The sequence below is a fragment of the Hordeum vulgare genome, chromosome 2H, assembly GCF_904849725.1.
Source record: "Hordeum vulgare subsp. vulgare chromosome 2H, MorexV3_pseudomolecules_assembly, whole genome shotgun sequence".
NCBI lineage: Eukaryota > Viridiplantae > Streptophyta > Magnoliopsida > Poales > Poaceae > Hordeum > Hordeum vulgare.
Window position 1 is genome coordinate 602,471,162 of NC_058519.1, and position 16,650 is coordinate 602,487,811.

A 16,650-nucleotide genomic window follows, 5' to 3' on the forward strand; every position below is an offset into this window, starting at 1 on the left:
CATCTCCATATCTCATTGATATGCCTAGTCAATGTGACCATCTTCTCCTTGTTTGTCTTGCAACCCCCACCACACTCCACTCCACTTATAGTGCAAAAACCATGGCTCACGCTCATGTATTGCGTGAGAGTTGAAAAGGTTTGAGAAAGTAAAGGTGTGAAAACAATTACTTGGCCAATACCGAGGTTGTGCATGATTTAAATTCGTTGTGCAAGGATGATAGAGCATAGCCAGACTATATGATTTTGTAGGGATAACTTTCTTTTGGCCTTGTTATTTTGAAAATTCATGATTACCTTGCTAGTTTGCTTGAAGTATTATTGTCTCCACGTCAATAGCAAACTATTGTTTTGAATCTAATGGATCTGAACATTCACGTCACATAAGAGGAGTTACAAATGACATCTATGCTAGGTAGCATGAAAGCATCAAAAATTCATTCTTTATCACTTCCCTACTCAAGGACGAGCAATAGTTAAGCTTGGGGATGCTTGGTACGTCTCAAACGTATCTATAATTTTTGATAGTTCCATGCTGTTATCTTGTCAACTTTAGATGTTTTATATACCTTTTATATATTTTTTGGAACTAACTTATTAATTCAGTGCCGAGTGCCAGTTCCTGTTTTTTCTGTGTTTTTGACTCTTTTCAGATCTGATTTTGGAACGGAGTCCAAACGGAATAAAATCCCCGAAATAAATTTTTCGAGAACAGAAGAAGATCGGGGGACTTGAGGGCCAAGGCAGAGGGCCCACAAGGAGCCCACAAGCCCTGTTGTCGCGGCCAAGGGGGCCACGGCAACCAGGCTTGTGGCCTCCCTGGAGCTCCCCTGCCCTAGCTCTTTGGCCTATAAATTACCTAAAATCGCAGAAAAAATCATGGCATCCACGAAAACACTTTTCCTCCACCGCAAGCTTCCGTTTCCGCGAGATCTCATCTGGAGACCCTTCCCGGTGCCCTGCCTGTTGGGGAACGTAGCATGGGAAACAAAAAATTTCCTATGTGCACGAAGACCTATCATGGTGATGTCCATATACGAGAGGGATTTCCGATCCACGTACCCTTGTAGATCGCACAGCAGAAGCGTTAAGAAACGTGGTTGATGTAGTGGAACGTCCTCACGTCCCTCGATCCGCCCCACGAACCGTCCCACGAACCGTCCCGCGATCCGTCCCACGATCCGCTCCGATCTAGTGCCGAACGGACGGCACCTCCGCGTTCAGCACACGTACAGCTCGACTATGATCTCGGCCTTCTTGATCCAGCAAGAGAGACGGAGAGGTAGATGAGTTCTCCGGCAGCGTGACGGCGCTCCGGAGGTTGGTGGTGATCTAATCTCAGCAGGGCTCTGCCCGAGCTCCGCAGAAACGCGATCTAGAGGAAAAACCGTGGAGGTATGTGGTCGGGTTGCCGTGGCAAAAGTTGTCTCAAATCAGCCCTAAAACCCCACTATATATAGGAGGGAGGGAGGGGAGGAGGCAGCCTCAAAACCTAAAGGTTTGGCCGAAATTGGAGGTGGAGGAGTCCTACTCCAATCCTACTTGGAGTAGGATTCTACCTTCCCACTTGGAAACTCTTTCCACCTTGTGTTTTTTCCTTCTCAAACCTTATGGGCCTTAGTGGGAACTTATTCCAGCCCACTAGGGGCTGGTTTATCTCTTCCCATAGCCCATGAGACCCCTTGGGGCGTGACACCCCTCCTGATGGTCCCCGGCACCTCTCCCGGCACTCCCAGTACACTACCGATGAACCCGAAACTTTTCCGGTAATGCCCGAAAACTTTCCGGTAACCAAATGAGGTCATCTTATATGTCAATCTTCGTCTCCGGACCATTCCGGAAACCCTCGTGACGTCCGTGATCCCATCCGGGACTCCGAACAACATTCGGTAACCAACCATATAACTCAAATACGCATAAAACATCGTCGAATCTTAAGTGTGCAGACCCTGCGGGCTGGAGAACTATGTAGACATGACCCGAGTGACTCCTCGGTCAATATCCAATAGCGGGACCTGGATGCCCATATTAGATCCTACATATTCTACGAAGATCTTATCGTTTGAACCTCAGTGCCAAGGATTCATATAATCCCGTATGTCATTCCCTTTGTCCTTCGGTATGTTAATTTCCCGAGATTCGATCGTCGGTATCCACATACCTATTTCAATCTCGTTTACCGGCAAGTATCTTTACTCATTCCGTAATACAAGATCCCGCAACTTACACTAAGTCACATTGCTTGCAAGGCTTGTGTGTGATGTTGTATTACCGAGTGGGCCCCGAGATACCTCTCCGTCATACGGAGTGACAAATCCCAGTCTTGATCCATACTAACTCAACGAACACCTTCGGAGATACCTCTAGAGCATCTTTATAGTCACCCAGTTACGTTGCGACGTTTGATACACACAAAGCATTCCTCTAGTGTCAGTGAGTTATATGATCTCATGGTCATAGGAACAAAAACTTGACACGCAGAAAACAGTAGCAACAAAATGACACGATCAACATGCTACGTCTATTAGTTTGGGTCTAGTCCATCACATGATTCTCCTAATGATGTGATCCCGTTATCAAGTAACAACACTTGCCTATGGCTAGGAAACCTTGACCATCTTTGATCAACGAGCTAGTCAACTAGAGGCTTACTAGGGACAGTGTTTTGTCTATGTATCCACACAAGTATTGTGTTTCCAATCAATACAATTATAGCATGGATAATAAACGATTATCATGAACAAAGAAATATAATAATAACTAATTATTATTGCCTCTAGGGCATATTTCCAACAGTCTCCCACTTGCACTGGAGTCAATAATCTAGTTCACATCACCATGTGATTTCAACGAATCCAACACCCATATAGTTCTGGGGTCTGATCACATCTTGCTCGTGAGAGAGGTTTTAGTCAACGGTTCTGAAACTTTCAGATCCGTGCGTTCTTTACAAATCTTTATGTCGTCTTATAGATGCTGCAACTACGTGTTATTCGGAAATGCTCCAAATATCTACTCTACTATACGAATCCGTTTCACTACTCATAGTTATTCGGATTAGTGTCAAAGCTTGCATCGACGTAACCCTTTACGACGAACTCTTTAACCACCTCCATAATCGAGAAAAATTCCTTAGTCTATTTAGTTACTAAGGATAACTTTGACCGCTGATTAGTGATTCAATCCTGGATCACTCCGTGTACCTCTTAACAGACTTGCTGCAAGGCACACAACAGGTGCGGTACTCAGCATGGCATACTTTAGAGTCTACGGCTAAGGCACAGAAGACGACCTTCGTCTATTCTCTTTATTCTGCCATGGTCGGGTTTTGAGTCTTACTCAAATTCACACCTTACAACGCAACCAAGAACTCCTTCTTTGCTGATCTATTTTGAACTCCTTCAAAAACTTGTCAAGGCATGCATCTTGTTGAAACTTCTATTAAGCGCTTTCGATCTATCTCCATAGATCTTTGATGCTCAACGTTCAAGTAGCGCAATCCAGGTATTCCTTTGAAAAACTCCTTTCAAACGACCTTGTATGCTTTACAAAAATTCTACATTACTTCTGATCCACAATATGTCAACCACATATACTTATCAAAAATTCTATAGTGCTCCCACTCACTTCTTTGGAAATACAAGTTTCTCATAAACCTTGTACAAACCCAAAATCTTTGATCATCTCATCAAAGTGTATATTCCAACTCCGAGATGCTTGCACCACTCCATTGAAGGATCGCTGGAGCTTGCATACTTGCTAGTATCTTTAGGATCGACAAAACCTCCTGGTTGTATCACATACAATGTTTGCTCAAGGAAACCGTCGAGGAAACAATGTTTTGACATCCTATGTGCAATATTTCATAAATAATGCAGCAACTACTAACATAATTCTAACAGACTTTTAGCATCGCTACGAGTGAGAAAGTCTCATCATAGTCAACTGTTTGATCCTGTCGGAAACATCTTTGCGACAAGTCGAGCTTTTCTTAATAGTGACTTATCACCATCATCATCTGTCCTCCTTTTAAAGATCCATCTTTACTCAATAGTCCTATGACCATCAAGTAGTTCTTCCAAAGTCTACACTTTGTTTTCATACATGGATCCTCTCTCGGATTTCATGGCCTCCAGCCATTTGTCGGAATCCGGGCCCACCATTGCTTTCTCCATAACTCGTAGGTTCATTGTTGCTCAACAACATGACCTCCAAGACAGGGTTACCGTACCACTCTGCAGTAGTACGCGACCTTGTCAACCTACGAGATTTGTAGTAACTTGATTCGATGCTCGATGATCACCATCATAAGCTTTCACTTCAATTGGTGTAGGCGCCACAGGAACAACTTCCTGCGCCCTGCTACACACTGGTTGAAGTGATGGTTCAATAACCTTATCAAGTTCTACCACCCTCCCACTCAATTCTTTCGAGAGAAACCTTTCCTCGAGAAAGGATCCGTTTCTAGAAACAAGCACTTTGCTTTCGGATCTGAGATGGGAGATGTATCCAACTGTTTTGGATATCCTATGAAGATGCATTTATCCGCTTTGGCTTCGAGCTTATCAGACTGAAACTTTTTCACATAAGTGTCGAAGCCCCAAACTTTCAAGAAACGACAGTTTAGATTTCTCTAAACCTCAGCCTATACTGTGTCATCTCAACGGAAATACGCGGTGCCCTATTTAAAGTGAATATGGTTGTCTCTAATGCATAACCCATAAACGATAGTGGTAATTCCATAAGAGACATCATAGCATGCACCATACCAAATAGTGCGTGGCTATGACGTTCAGACACATCATCACACTATGATGTTCCAGGTGGCATGAACTGCGAAACAATTTCCACATTGTCTTAACTGCGTACCAAAACTCGTAACTCAGATATTCATTTATATGATCATATCGTAGACAGTTTATCCTCTTGTTACGACGAACTTCACTCCTGAAACAGAATTGAACTTTTCAATATTTCAGACTTGTGATTCATTAAGTAAATACTCTTGTATCTACTCAAATCGTCATTGAAGTAAGAACATAATGATATCTACTGCGTGCCTCAGCACCCATTGGACTGCATACATCAAAATGTATCACTTCCAACAAGTTACTATCTTGTTTCATCTCAATGAAAACAAGGCATTGCTCATGTGGTATGATTTGCATGTCACTAGTGATTCAAAATCAAGTGAGTATAAAGATCCATCAGCATGGAGCCTCTTCATGCAATTTATACCAACATGACTCAAGCGGTAGTACCACAAGTAAGTGGTACTATCATCATTACCTCGTATCTTTTGGCACCAATATCATGAACATGTGTAACACTACGATCGAGATTCAATAAACCATTGAAGGTGATTATTCAAGCAAATAGAGTAACCATTATTCTCTTTAAATGAATAATCGTATTGCAATAAACACGATCCAATCATGTTCATGCTTAACGCAAGCACCAAATAACAATTATTTAGGTTTAACACCAATCCCGATGGTAGAGGGAGTGTGCGACGTTTGATCATATCAACCTTGGAAACACTTCCAACACGTATTGTCACCTCGCCTTTAGCTAGTCTCCGTTTATGCCGTAGCTTTCATTTCGTGTTACTAATCACTTAGCAACCGAACCGGTATCCAATACCCTCGTGCTACTAGGAGTACTAGTAAAGTACACATCAACATCATGTATATCAAATATACTTCTTTCGATTTTTGCCAGCCTTCTTATCTACCAAGTATCTAGAGTTGCTCCGCCTCAGTGACCGTTCCCCTCATAACAGAAGCACTTAGTCCCGGGCTTGGGTTTAATCTGGGGTCTCTTCATTAGTGCAGCAACTGCTTTGCCGTTTCATGAAGTATCCCTTCTAGCCCTTGCCTTTCTCGAAACTTAGTGGTTTTACTAACCATCAACTATTGATGCTCCTTCTTGATTTCTACTTTCGCAGTGTCAAACATCGCGAATCGCTAAAGGATCATTGTATCTATCCTTGATATGTTATAGTTCATCACGAAGCTCTCACAACTTGGTGGCAGTGACTTTGGAGAACCATCATTATCTTATCTGGAAGATCAACTCCCACTTGATTCAAGCGATTGTCATACTCAGATAATCTGAGCACACGCTCAATGGTTGAGCTTTTCTCCTCTACTTCGTGGACAAAGAATCTTGTCGGAGGTCTCATACCTATTAACAAGGGCACAAGCATGAAATCACAATTTCATCTCTTTAGAACATCTCTTATGTTCCGTGACGTTTCAAAACGTCTTCGGCGCCTTGCTTCTAAGCCATTAAGTATTTTGTACTGAACTATCATGTAGCCATCAGAAACGTGTATGTCGGATGTTCATAGCATCTACAGACGACGCTCGAGGTGCAGCACACCGAGTGGTGCATTAAGGACATAAGCCTTCTGCGCAGCAACGAGGACAATCCTCGGTTTTACAGACTCAGTCTGCAAAGTTTGCTACTATCAACTTTCAACTAAATTTTCTCTAGGAACATATAAAAACAGTAGAGCTATAGCGCAAGCTACATCGTAATTCGCAAAGACCATTAAACTATGTTCATGACAATTAGTTCAATTAATCATATTACTTAAGAACTCCCACTCAAAAAGTACATCTCTCTAGTCATTTGAGTGGTACATGATCCAAATCCACTATCTCAAGTCTGATCATCACGTGAGTCGAGAATAGTTTCAGTGGTAAGCATCTCTATGATAATCATATCAACTATACGATTCATGCTTGACCTTTCGGTCTCATGTGTTCCGAGGCCATGTCTGCACATGCTAGGCTCGTCAAGCTTAACCCGAGTGTTCCGCGTGTGCAACTGTTTTGCACCCGTTGTATGTGAACGTTGAGTCTATCACACCCGATCATCACGTGGTGTCTCGAAATGAAGAACTGTCGCAACAGTGCACAGTCGGGGAGAACACAATTTCGTCTTGAAATTTTAGTGAGAGATCACCTCATAATGCTACCGTCATTCTAAGCAAGATAAGGTGCATAAAGGATTAACATCACATGCAATTCATAAGTGACATGATATGGCCATCATCATGTGCTTCTTGATCTCCATCACCAAAGCACCGACACGATCTTCTTGTCACCGGCATCACACCATGATCTCCATCATCATGATCTCCATCAACGTGTCGCCATCGGGGTTGTCGTGCTACTCATGCTATTACTACTAAAGCTACGTCCTAGCAATATAGTAAACGCATCTGCAAGCACAAACGTTAGTTTAAAGACAACCCTATGGCTCCTGCCGGTTGCCGTACCATCGACGTGCAAGTCGATATTTCCTATTACAACATGATCATCTCATACATCCAATATATCACATCACATCGTTGGCCATATCACATCACAAGCATACCCTGCAAAAACAAGTTAGACGTCCTCTAATTGTTGTTGCATGTTTTACGTGGTGACCATGGGTATCTAGTAGGATCGCATCTTACTTACGCAAACACCACAACGGAGATATATGAATTGCTATTTAACATCATCCAAGGACCTCCTCGGTCAAATCCGATTCAACTAAAGTTGGAGAAACCGACACTCGCCGGTCATCTTTGAGCAACGGAGTTACTCGTGGCGATGAAACCAGTCTCTCGTAAGCGTACGAGTAATGTCGGTCCGAGCCGCTTCGATCCAAAAATACCGCAGAATCAAGAAAAGACCATGGAGGGCAGCAAAACGCACATCACCGCCCACAAAAACTTTTGTGTTCTACTCGAGAAGACATCTACGCATGAACCTAGCTCATGATGCCACTGTTGGGGAACGTAGCATGGGAAACAAAAAATTTCCTACGCGCACGACGACCTATCATGGTGATGTCCATCTATGAGAGGGGATTTCCGATCCACGTACCCTTGTAGATCGCACAGCAGAAGCGTTAAAAAACGCGGTTGATGTAGTGGAACGTCCTCACGTCCCTCGATCCGCCCCGCGAACCGTCCCGCGATCCGTCCCACGATCCGCTCCGATCTAGTGCCGAACGGACGGCACCTCCGCATTCAGCACACGTACAGCTCGACGATGATCTCGGCCTTCTTGATCCAGCAAGAGAGACGGAGAGGTAGATGAGTTCTCCGGCAGCGTGACGGTGCTCCGGAGGTTGGTGGTGATCTAATCTCAGCAGGGCTCCGCCCGAGCTCCGCAGAAACGCGATCTAGAGGAAAAACCGTGGAGGTATGTGGTCGGGCTGCCGTGGCAAAGTTGTCTCGAATCAGCCCTAAAACCCCACTATATATAGGAGGGAGGGAGGGGAAGATGCAGCCTCAAAACCTAAAGGTTTGGCCGAAATTGGAGGTGGAGGAGTCCTACTCCAATCATACTTGGAGTAGGATTCCACCTTCCCACTTGGAAACTCTTTCCACCTTGTGTTTTTTCCTTCTCAAACCTTATGGGCCTTAGTGGGAACTTATTCCAGCCCACTAGGGGCTGGTTTATCTCTTCCCATAGCCCATGAGACCCCTTGGGGCGTGACACCCCTCCTGATGGTCCCCGGCACCCCTCCCGGCACTCCCAGTACACTACCGATGAGCCTGAAACTTTTCCGGTAATGCCCGAAAACTTTCCGTAACCAAATGAGGTCACCCTATATGTCAATCTTCGTCTCCGGACCATTCCGGAAACCCTCGTGACGTCCGTGATCCCATCCGGGACTCCGAACAACATTCGGTAACCAACCATATAACTCAAATACGCATAAAACATCGTCGAACCTTAAGTGTGCAGACCCTGCGGGCTGGAGAACTATGTAGACATGACCCGAGTGACTCCTCGGTCAATATCCAATAGCGGGACCTGGATGCCCATATTGGATCCTACATATTCTATGAAGATCTTATCGTTTGAACCTCAGTGCCAAGGATTCATATAATCCCGTATGTCATTCCCTTTGTCCTTCGGTATGTTACTTGCCCGAGATTCGATCGTCAGTATCCACATACCTATTTCAATCTCGTTTACCGGCAAGTCTCTTTACTCATTTCGTAATACAAGATCCCGCAACTTACACTAAGTCACATTGCTTGCAAGGCTTGTGTGTGATGTTGTATTACCGAGTGGGCCCCGAGATACCTCTCCGTCATACGGAGTGACAAATCCCAGTCTTGATCCATACTAACTCAACGAACACCTTCGGAGATACCTGTAGAGCATCTTTATAGTCACCCAGTTACGTTGCGACGTTTGATACACACAAAGCATTCCTCTAGTGTCAGTGAGTTATATGATCTCATGGTCATAGGAACAAAAACTTGACACGTAGAAAATAGTAGCAACAAAATGACACGATCAACATGCTACGTCTATTAGTTTGGGTCTAGTCCATCACATGATTCTCCTAATGATGTGATCCCGTTATCAAGTAACAACACTTGCCTATGGCCAGGAAACCTTGACCATCTTTGATCAACGAGCTAGTCAACTAGAGGCTTACTAGGGATAGTGTTTTGTCTATGTATCCACACAAGTATTGTGTTTCCAATCAATACAATTATAGCATGGATAATAAACGATTATCATGAACAAAGAAATATAATAATAACTAATTATTATTGCCTATAGGGCATATTTCCAACACTGCCGGAGGGGACTTTGGAGTTGGAGGGCTTCTACATCAACATCATTGCCTCTCCAATGATTCGTGAGTAGTCCACTTCAGACCTACGGGTGCGTAGTTAGTAGCTAGATGGCTTCTTCTCTCTCTTGGATCTTCAATACAAAGTTCTCCATGATCTTCATGGAGATCTATCCGATGTAATTCTCTTTCGCGGTGTGTTTGTCGAGATCCGATGAATTGTGGATTTATGAACAGATTATCGATGAATTATATTTGAGTCTTTGCTGATTTCTTATATGCATGATTTGATATCCTTGTAAGTCTCTCCGAGTCTTGGGTTTTGTTTGGCCAACTAGATCTATGATTCTTGCAATGGGAGAAGTGCTTGGTTTTGGGTTCATACCGTGCGGTGACCTTTCCCAGTGACAGAAGGGGCAGCAAGGCACGCATCGTGTTATTGCCATCAAGGGTAATAAGATGGGCTTTCATCATATATTTGAGATTGCCCATCTACATCATGTCATCTTGCTTAAGGCGTTACTCTGTTCTTATGAACTTAATACACTAGATGCATGCTGGATAGCGGTCGACATGTGGAGTAATCTCTACTATTAAAGGGGGATCTGCCGTCGTGATGGTTCGACCAGAGAGATGGTTCGACCTCTCGTTCGCTCGTCCCCCTTTTCATCCTTCCACCGATTTTTTTCAATCCCTTCATAAACCAGTCAAAAAACCGTCGCTAGCACAACCAAATATAACGGTTTAAAAAACCCACTAAAACCTACGCACGCACCACCTAGCGATCCATCCCCCGTCGCTCAGACCCACCCACGTCCACCCAACATGTCAAAAGGCAAAAAAAATGCGATCCACAAACGCACCTGCCTCCCCCCACGCTCTCACGATCCCCTGCTCTCTCGTGCGTTGACCGTGGCGTCATATCGCCGTCGCCGGCCTCCGTGGTCTCCCCCAACCCCGCAGTCGGCGGCGATGTCGACGGCGACCCGGATGCTTGCGCGCAGCTCCGTCCCTGGCCACCTCCTCCGCTCCGCCTCCGCCACCGCTAACCCCGCACTCGCGACGGCGACGCTGCTCCAACATCGCCGCCGACCCGGGTGCTTGCGCGCAGCACCGTCCCCGGCCACCTCCTCCGCTCCGCCGCCGCCATCGCCAACCCCGCATTCGCGACGGCGGTGCTGCTGCAACAACGGTGGTACCGCGGGGCAGTGGACCCTGCGCCGTCCTTCTACGACCCGTCGCCGCCCCCGGCGAACCTGAGCCTAAGTATCGTCCCGGAGAAGAAGGCGTTCGTGGTGGAGCGCTTCGGCAAGTACCTTCTCCCCTGCAGCTGGAGGATGGTCACCTGCTCCTCCGACGGCTACGACCCGCCCTTCACCGCCACCCGTGTAGCAGCTCACCTTGCCGCATCGGTTGGTGTCGCTCGTGCCCGGTGTGGGAGCAGCCGCGGTGATGTTTTCTCAAACCACACCCATTAGGGAACACGATGATGAACCCGCCACCCAAGATGCCATTCCTGGCAGAGAACATGGTGGTGCCCAGCACGGCGACACCGACCCAAACAAATGCATCGCGTGCGAGCTCACCTATCCATGGACGTCGTCCCGGCCGGACATCAACAAGATCGGCGTCCTGGGGGTCTCACACAGGAGCGAGAGGAGAGGGTGGCACCGGTGACCTCGCAGCCCTCAAGCACGTCGACAGTGATGAAGGCGAGACCGACGTTGGCTGCAGCACACGCGGCAATGCCGACGCAGAATCCATGGTGCTATCAGGATCTGCCCATGCATGTCTTCACTGGTGCGTCGTTCCAATATCTTGGTTAATCACTCGTCCAAGTTACTCTAGCTGTGGCATGGCATGCACGGTAGGTGTTCGATCAATTGTTTGTTGCCTGTGATAGGTTCCCAGCCCAACAAAAAAATCACCTTGCTGAGAAGTACATTTCCTCGACAAGTATTCAGCAGCCACAAACATTACTGAGGTCTACTTTTATTTTTAACTCCTGGATCCAATAACATATACTGTATTATATATTAACTAGAGCCTTTATATTTTGTAGAAGCATGTTATATTCAGCAAGTTATTTGTAAAACTGAAGTCGGAGAGGAGTGATATGGTGGTCAGGAGAAATTAGCGAGATTCGAAATCAAGTATTGCAACTTCTTTCAATTATATTATGCTTTTATAACTTGCAAAAAAATATATTATGCTTTGATAAATAAATTTCTAGCAATTTGGTTTCTACTAGAGCAAGTATGGTTTCGGCAAGGAAATTGTGGAGCACCCAAGCAAGTTCTGATTAGTACTGGATCTGACTAACTAAATGCCGTCAGTTCTCAGTTGTTTACACTCTATTCATGGAATGAGAATTTGTTAATACTGATATTCATAATATAATGGTAGGATATTAGCCCTCAAGTGTCAATGCATTTTCATTTTTTGTTTATTCCTGTGGCCTTGCAATATTCTGGTTATAAATGCGTGGAGTTGTTGTCTGGAGATGTCAATTCTTCATGTGACAACGTGCAGATCATGCTGGCCTATAATAACTCTTGATGGAAAGTTCTTGTTCTTTTTACCTATATTGGTCTAGAACAACTCCTGATGGGCAGGTGAGTTTCTTATCATGGAAGCTTTGTTCTATTTTCTCCAAGACCATTTCGCATTCATATGTTGATATATTCATATTAGTGTTGGTGCAATTGCATTAAATTTCTAACCATTTAGATTCATAATATCAATCTGCTACACCTTGGGTTTCTTTTTAGAAATTTCCAATCAGGATTGTTTCTAATGGTGATTAAAGCCGTCATAGAGTCAACATATTACAAATGTATACTTCTCTCCTCCAGATACCAGCCATTAGATTAAACAATTAGATATGCTGCTACTTTATCTCTAGGATAATGTGGATTACATGCACCTACTTTTAATAATCAATAGTTGTGATGTTTTGCTTCTCTCCATGAGTACTATTTGTTTCACCATTTGTAGCTCACTATATAGTAGCATCTCGTGTTCAAAACAAATGCGAACTTGTCAAGATACAATTTTAATTTCTTCTTTTTGGACGAGCTGCACACAAGTATGTGTATACCTTCTGCATGTTCCACAAAATGTTCCCAGTCCATTGTAACCCTCAAAGTTATAAGGTTATTGATGATCTAAATTAGTTTGCTTGAATATGCTTGCATGTTTAGGCTCTTTTCATTGCCTAATAATGCACCTGGAACTCGGCTTAAAAAATAAAATGCATATGGAATTTCTCTCTATCAGCTAGCCATTTGGTTGTTTAACCTAAGACAACCTGCAACCTGCATGCACTCAACTTTTCAGTGTGTTTTTGTATGAAAATCAGTTTCTGGATTAATTTGTCAAAGCCCAAAATGAAGTACAAGTGTGGAGCACATTGCATTTCTCTTTCTACTTCCTCTGATCCTATGAACTGTAACTGCACTTACCGTGACTTTTTTTAGCTCCAACTGAAAGTATGGTTAATCAAGTATTGTTTTGTGGTTGGTTCATGACATCAATGGTTGACAAAACGATAGAAAGAGGTCGATGCATCTGTTCTGTTCCTTTTCTTCATAAAAGGTACTATTTCTTTGCCAAATTATGGTTTTGTGATCCTTGCTTGTTTTTTAGAGAGCGAATGCCTTCTCTACTTCTGCCAATGCTACGGTTGGGAAAACGGCTGATGACGACGTGCATAAAGATGCCCCAAAGAAGGACATCGATGATCAGATAGCAGATATTCAGATCCTTCAAAACCTTTGGAAGTACTTAAGGATGAACAATAGCCGTGATTTCAACATCAGGATTGTGTTGTCATTGGGCCTCTTAGTCGGCGCGAAGGTAGATGTTACTGGTGGAAATTGTTACCTATACAAATATTGTTCGAGCTAAAATAATGCAACCCACTTTTGGTTAGCAAAGGCTTTTGGCTATTGTACTCATTAAGTACTAGCGATCTGTGATATATTAATAATCCCATTTGGGCTAACACTTTTTTGTAGAGTCTACCATTGACCATCATGCAGTAGGCGCAAGATTGATAGTCTCCTTACCTCACTTCGTTGGAATGCAGTGCATTTGCATTACTCATAGTGTACTGAAATTCTTGGCTTCTATACAAATGATCCTTTTGACCTATTCTGATGCAATGTGGTAAATTCAGATGCATCGTGTTTGTTGGATGCATATTTCTTTTGAAAACAAAATGGGCAACGTCTTCTTGTTTAATTGTTCAACGAGGTCTCAAATAGAAATAGTCAACTATCGTCATTCTTAAATCAAAGGAAAAAAATATTGCCCTTGCAGTTATGATATATGTCATGATGAACTTAAAACATGGAAGTTGTTACATGAAGTTTTTCATTTTCTTTTCATTTTGAAATTGTCATCGGGTGGAAGGGCTCCCCATCTGAAATGATCTCATTTCAAAAAGAGAATTGATCCAGGGTTACATGAATCTTTCAACTTTATCACCTGACCCTTTGTATTTCCAATGAACACCAGGTTATAAATGTTCAAGTGCCTTTCTTGTTTAAGCTTGCTATCGATTAGCTTGCAGCACTTGGTGGCGCTGAAGCCTCACTGGCATCATTAACATGATGCTAATGCAACCCTGTTGGCTCTCTTTGCAAGCCGAGCAGCAGTTCTGAGTGGATATGGTATTGCGCGGTCGGGAGTATCAGCTTGTACAGGTAAATTTTGTTAAAGAACTTGGTTATCAATTTTTTTTATGCCTGAAAAGCCGCCGAAAGAAACTCTGCATTTTTTAAGTTCTCTCTTTCTGCTCTCCTTTCATAACATATACAACTATGATTTATGCATTATGGTAAATATTTATGGAAATTTTTCTGTTTCCAGAACTATGATTTTCGAAAGTTACCTAGAGAGCCATCCGTTCAGTCTCCAGGATGGTAAATGCTGAACCCTTTCATTCCCATGGTATCACTTTTTAATGAAGTTGTTTAAGTACTGTAGCTGTCCAGAATTTTAGATATTTCAACACAGTATGGATATATATTGAATGAAGTATCTTATTTTCTTGCTATACAATGTTGTTCCTGTACGTCCTTATATTCGTGAAGCTGAAAAAAGGTTACTATGAGTGGTATATGTACATTCTCTTGCTCGAACCCGCACCTAAGTGCGTGTCATTTTCATTAAAAAAAATGTCCAAATGGGGCAAGGTCTATCTGGTAGTAAGAAAAAATTGAAAGCAAGCAAAAGAAAGCTAAAGGCCTAACTAAAACTAGAAAAGCTAGAAAAGGGAAAAGAACCATTTGAAGATCTTGCACTTAGCTCGAGCCAAACTATTTGCATCTGTACTTCTATGAGGATCGAGTGCCATCTGTACATTTGTAGCCACTTTCAGTTTTAGATGGACCTGTCCTGCACAACTATTTCGATATTTATGTGTGGACACTTTAAGTATTACTTTAGTTTATTAACTTTCCGTGTTGCAGGTGTTTTCTCACTTGCATGAGCTTGATCTTCGTTATCATCTAAGGTATTTGTGAATGCTCTGGTTCATGCCATCATGTCTGCTTCAATGTTTTCCTTGATTCATTGATTGTCCACACTATATTCTGTGCGGCCAGTAAGGTGCCGTCCTGTTAGCAATTAATCGGCCCTAGGTCTAACTGCTACTTGTGTAAATCATCATTGTGGAAACATGTTATAAGAATTCAACACTTACAGTTATTATGTAGTTGCTGAGTTTTGATATTTACGAGCTGGGAATTATTTGATTTTTATGTTCCTTTGCCTGTTTATGTTTTTCAGCCGGCAAACTGGAGCTCTAAATCGCATAACTGACAGAGGCAGCAATGCAATAAATTTCATTCTTACAGTGACAGTGTTCAATATTGTTCCCACAATACTAGAGGTACTCACAGTTATTTCTCCAATTGTTACCATTCATCAGTTGTGCATACTGTGATATTGCTGTTGCTTTTGGTAATTGATGCCACTTATTCTCGGAATGTTTGCTTGAGCTCTGTCTATGTTGTGTTTTGTTTCTTATTTACAGATTGGTATGGTGTCAAGTATACTTGCCTACAAGTTTGGCTCCACTTTTGCTTGGATTACTTCAGTTTCAGTCGCTACTTACGTTGTTTTCACTTTGGCTTTGACACAGGTGTGAATGTTGTACTTTGTCATCGCAGCTGTAGTCTTAGGATATTCTTGCTTACATAAATGCTCAATATAATATATCTAATGATCACTTTTGTATCATGTCTTACTCTGATTCCTCTCATCGCTGTCTGTTTCATTACGACAGCGGCGGACCAAGTTCAGGACAGCCATGAATAAAGCTGATAATTGATTTCCCTATCAGATTTGTTTAATGTATTTATATATATTTTTCTGTTCCGTGGCAACGCACGGGCACTAAACTATCATCGTAAATGTTAACATTTCATATAAGAGAAACACACACCTACGCATGAACATTTGTCTTGTTCATAGGGTATGGTGTCTCGTGGCAACGCACGGGCGATCAACTAGTTTCAAATAATATGTTGATACCTCGAAGAGAATCACAAACACGTTCGCAGTGAGTCGAGCAGGTGTCGGCCATCCATCCACATTAACCGAATGTTTCCTTTTTTCAATGAAAAGAATAGGGACAATGAAGAGAGAGGAAAAGGTAGGCTTGTGGTGGGGTAGAACCATATAATTCGAGTTGGTGTGTCTGCATTGTGTAGTGGTGTCCACAAGGGTCAAGGCCCACCCCATGATCTTGTATTATGGTGAGTGTGTGTTAGAGCATATTTGTTCATGTATGATTTTGATAATTGATGATGATCCATGTGGACTAATTGTTATCTTGAGTTATGTTCGAAGGATTTGTCCATAGACACTTTTTGAAGTTTATCTCTTGGTTTCAAGGAGTTTATATGATGACCAAGGTGGTATTCAAGGTTTTATCCAAAGGTTGGTCATGTGAGAGTTGAGCTTATTACAAGCATGTACTCAAGAACAAGATTGTGTGAACATTCATGTTTAGCTTCATGACATCATCTTTATGAAG

At 43.0% G+C, this 16,650-nt stretch overlaps 1 protein-coding gene across 1 annotated transcript; it reads left to right on the forward strand.

The window, feature by feature from the left end:
- Positions 1 to 14,484: 14,484 nt before the first annotated feature.
- LOC123430728 (ABC transporter B family member 25, mitochondrial-like) lies at positions 14,485 to 15,950 on the forward strand. Its single transcript, XM_045114575.1, has 4 exons — positions 14,485 to 14,530; positions 15,080 to 15,123; positions 15,399 to 15,501; positions 15,646 to 15,950. The coding sequence occupies exons 1-4, from the start codon at positions 14,528 to 14,530 to the stop codon at positions 15,757 to 15,759; spliced, it is 264 nt and encodes an 87-aa protein (XP_044970510.1). The 5' UTR covers positions 14,485 to 14,527; the 3' UTR covers positions 15,760 to 15,950.
- The last annotated feature ends 700 nt before the right edge of the window (positions 15,951 to 16,650 follow it).

Excerpts from the sequence above, each read along its gene's own strand:
- LOC123430728 (XM_045114575.1), top strand. Across the intron at positions 15,124-15,398 it reads GATCTTCGTTATCATCTAAG|CCGGCAAACTGGAGCTCTAA; the intron begins GTATTTGTGAAT and ends TATGTTTTTCAG. Across the intron at positions 15,502-15,645 it reads TTGTTCCCACAATACTAGAG|ATTGGTATGGTGTCAAGTAT; the intron begins GTACTCACAGTT and ends TCTTATTTACAG.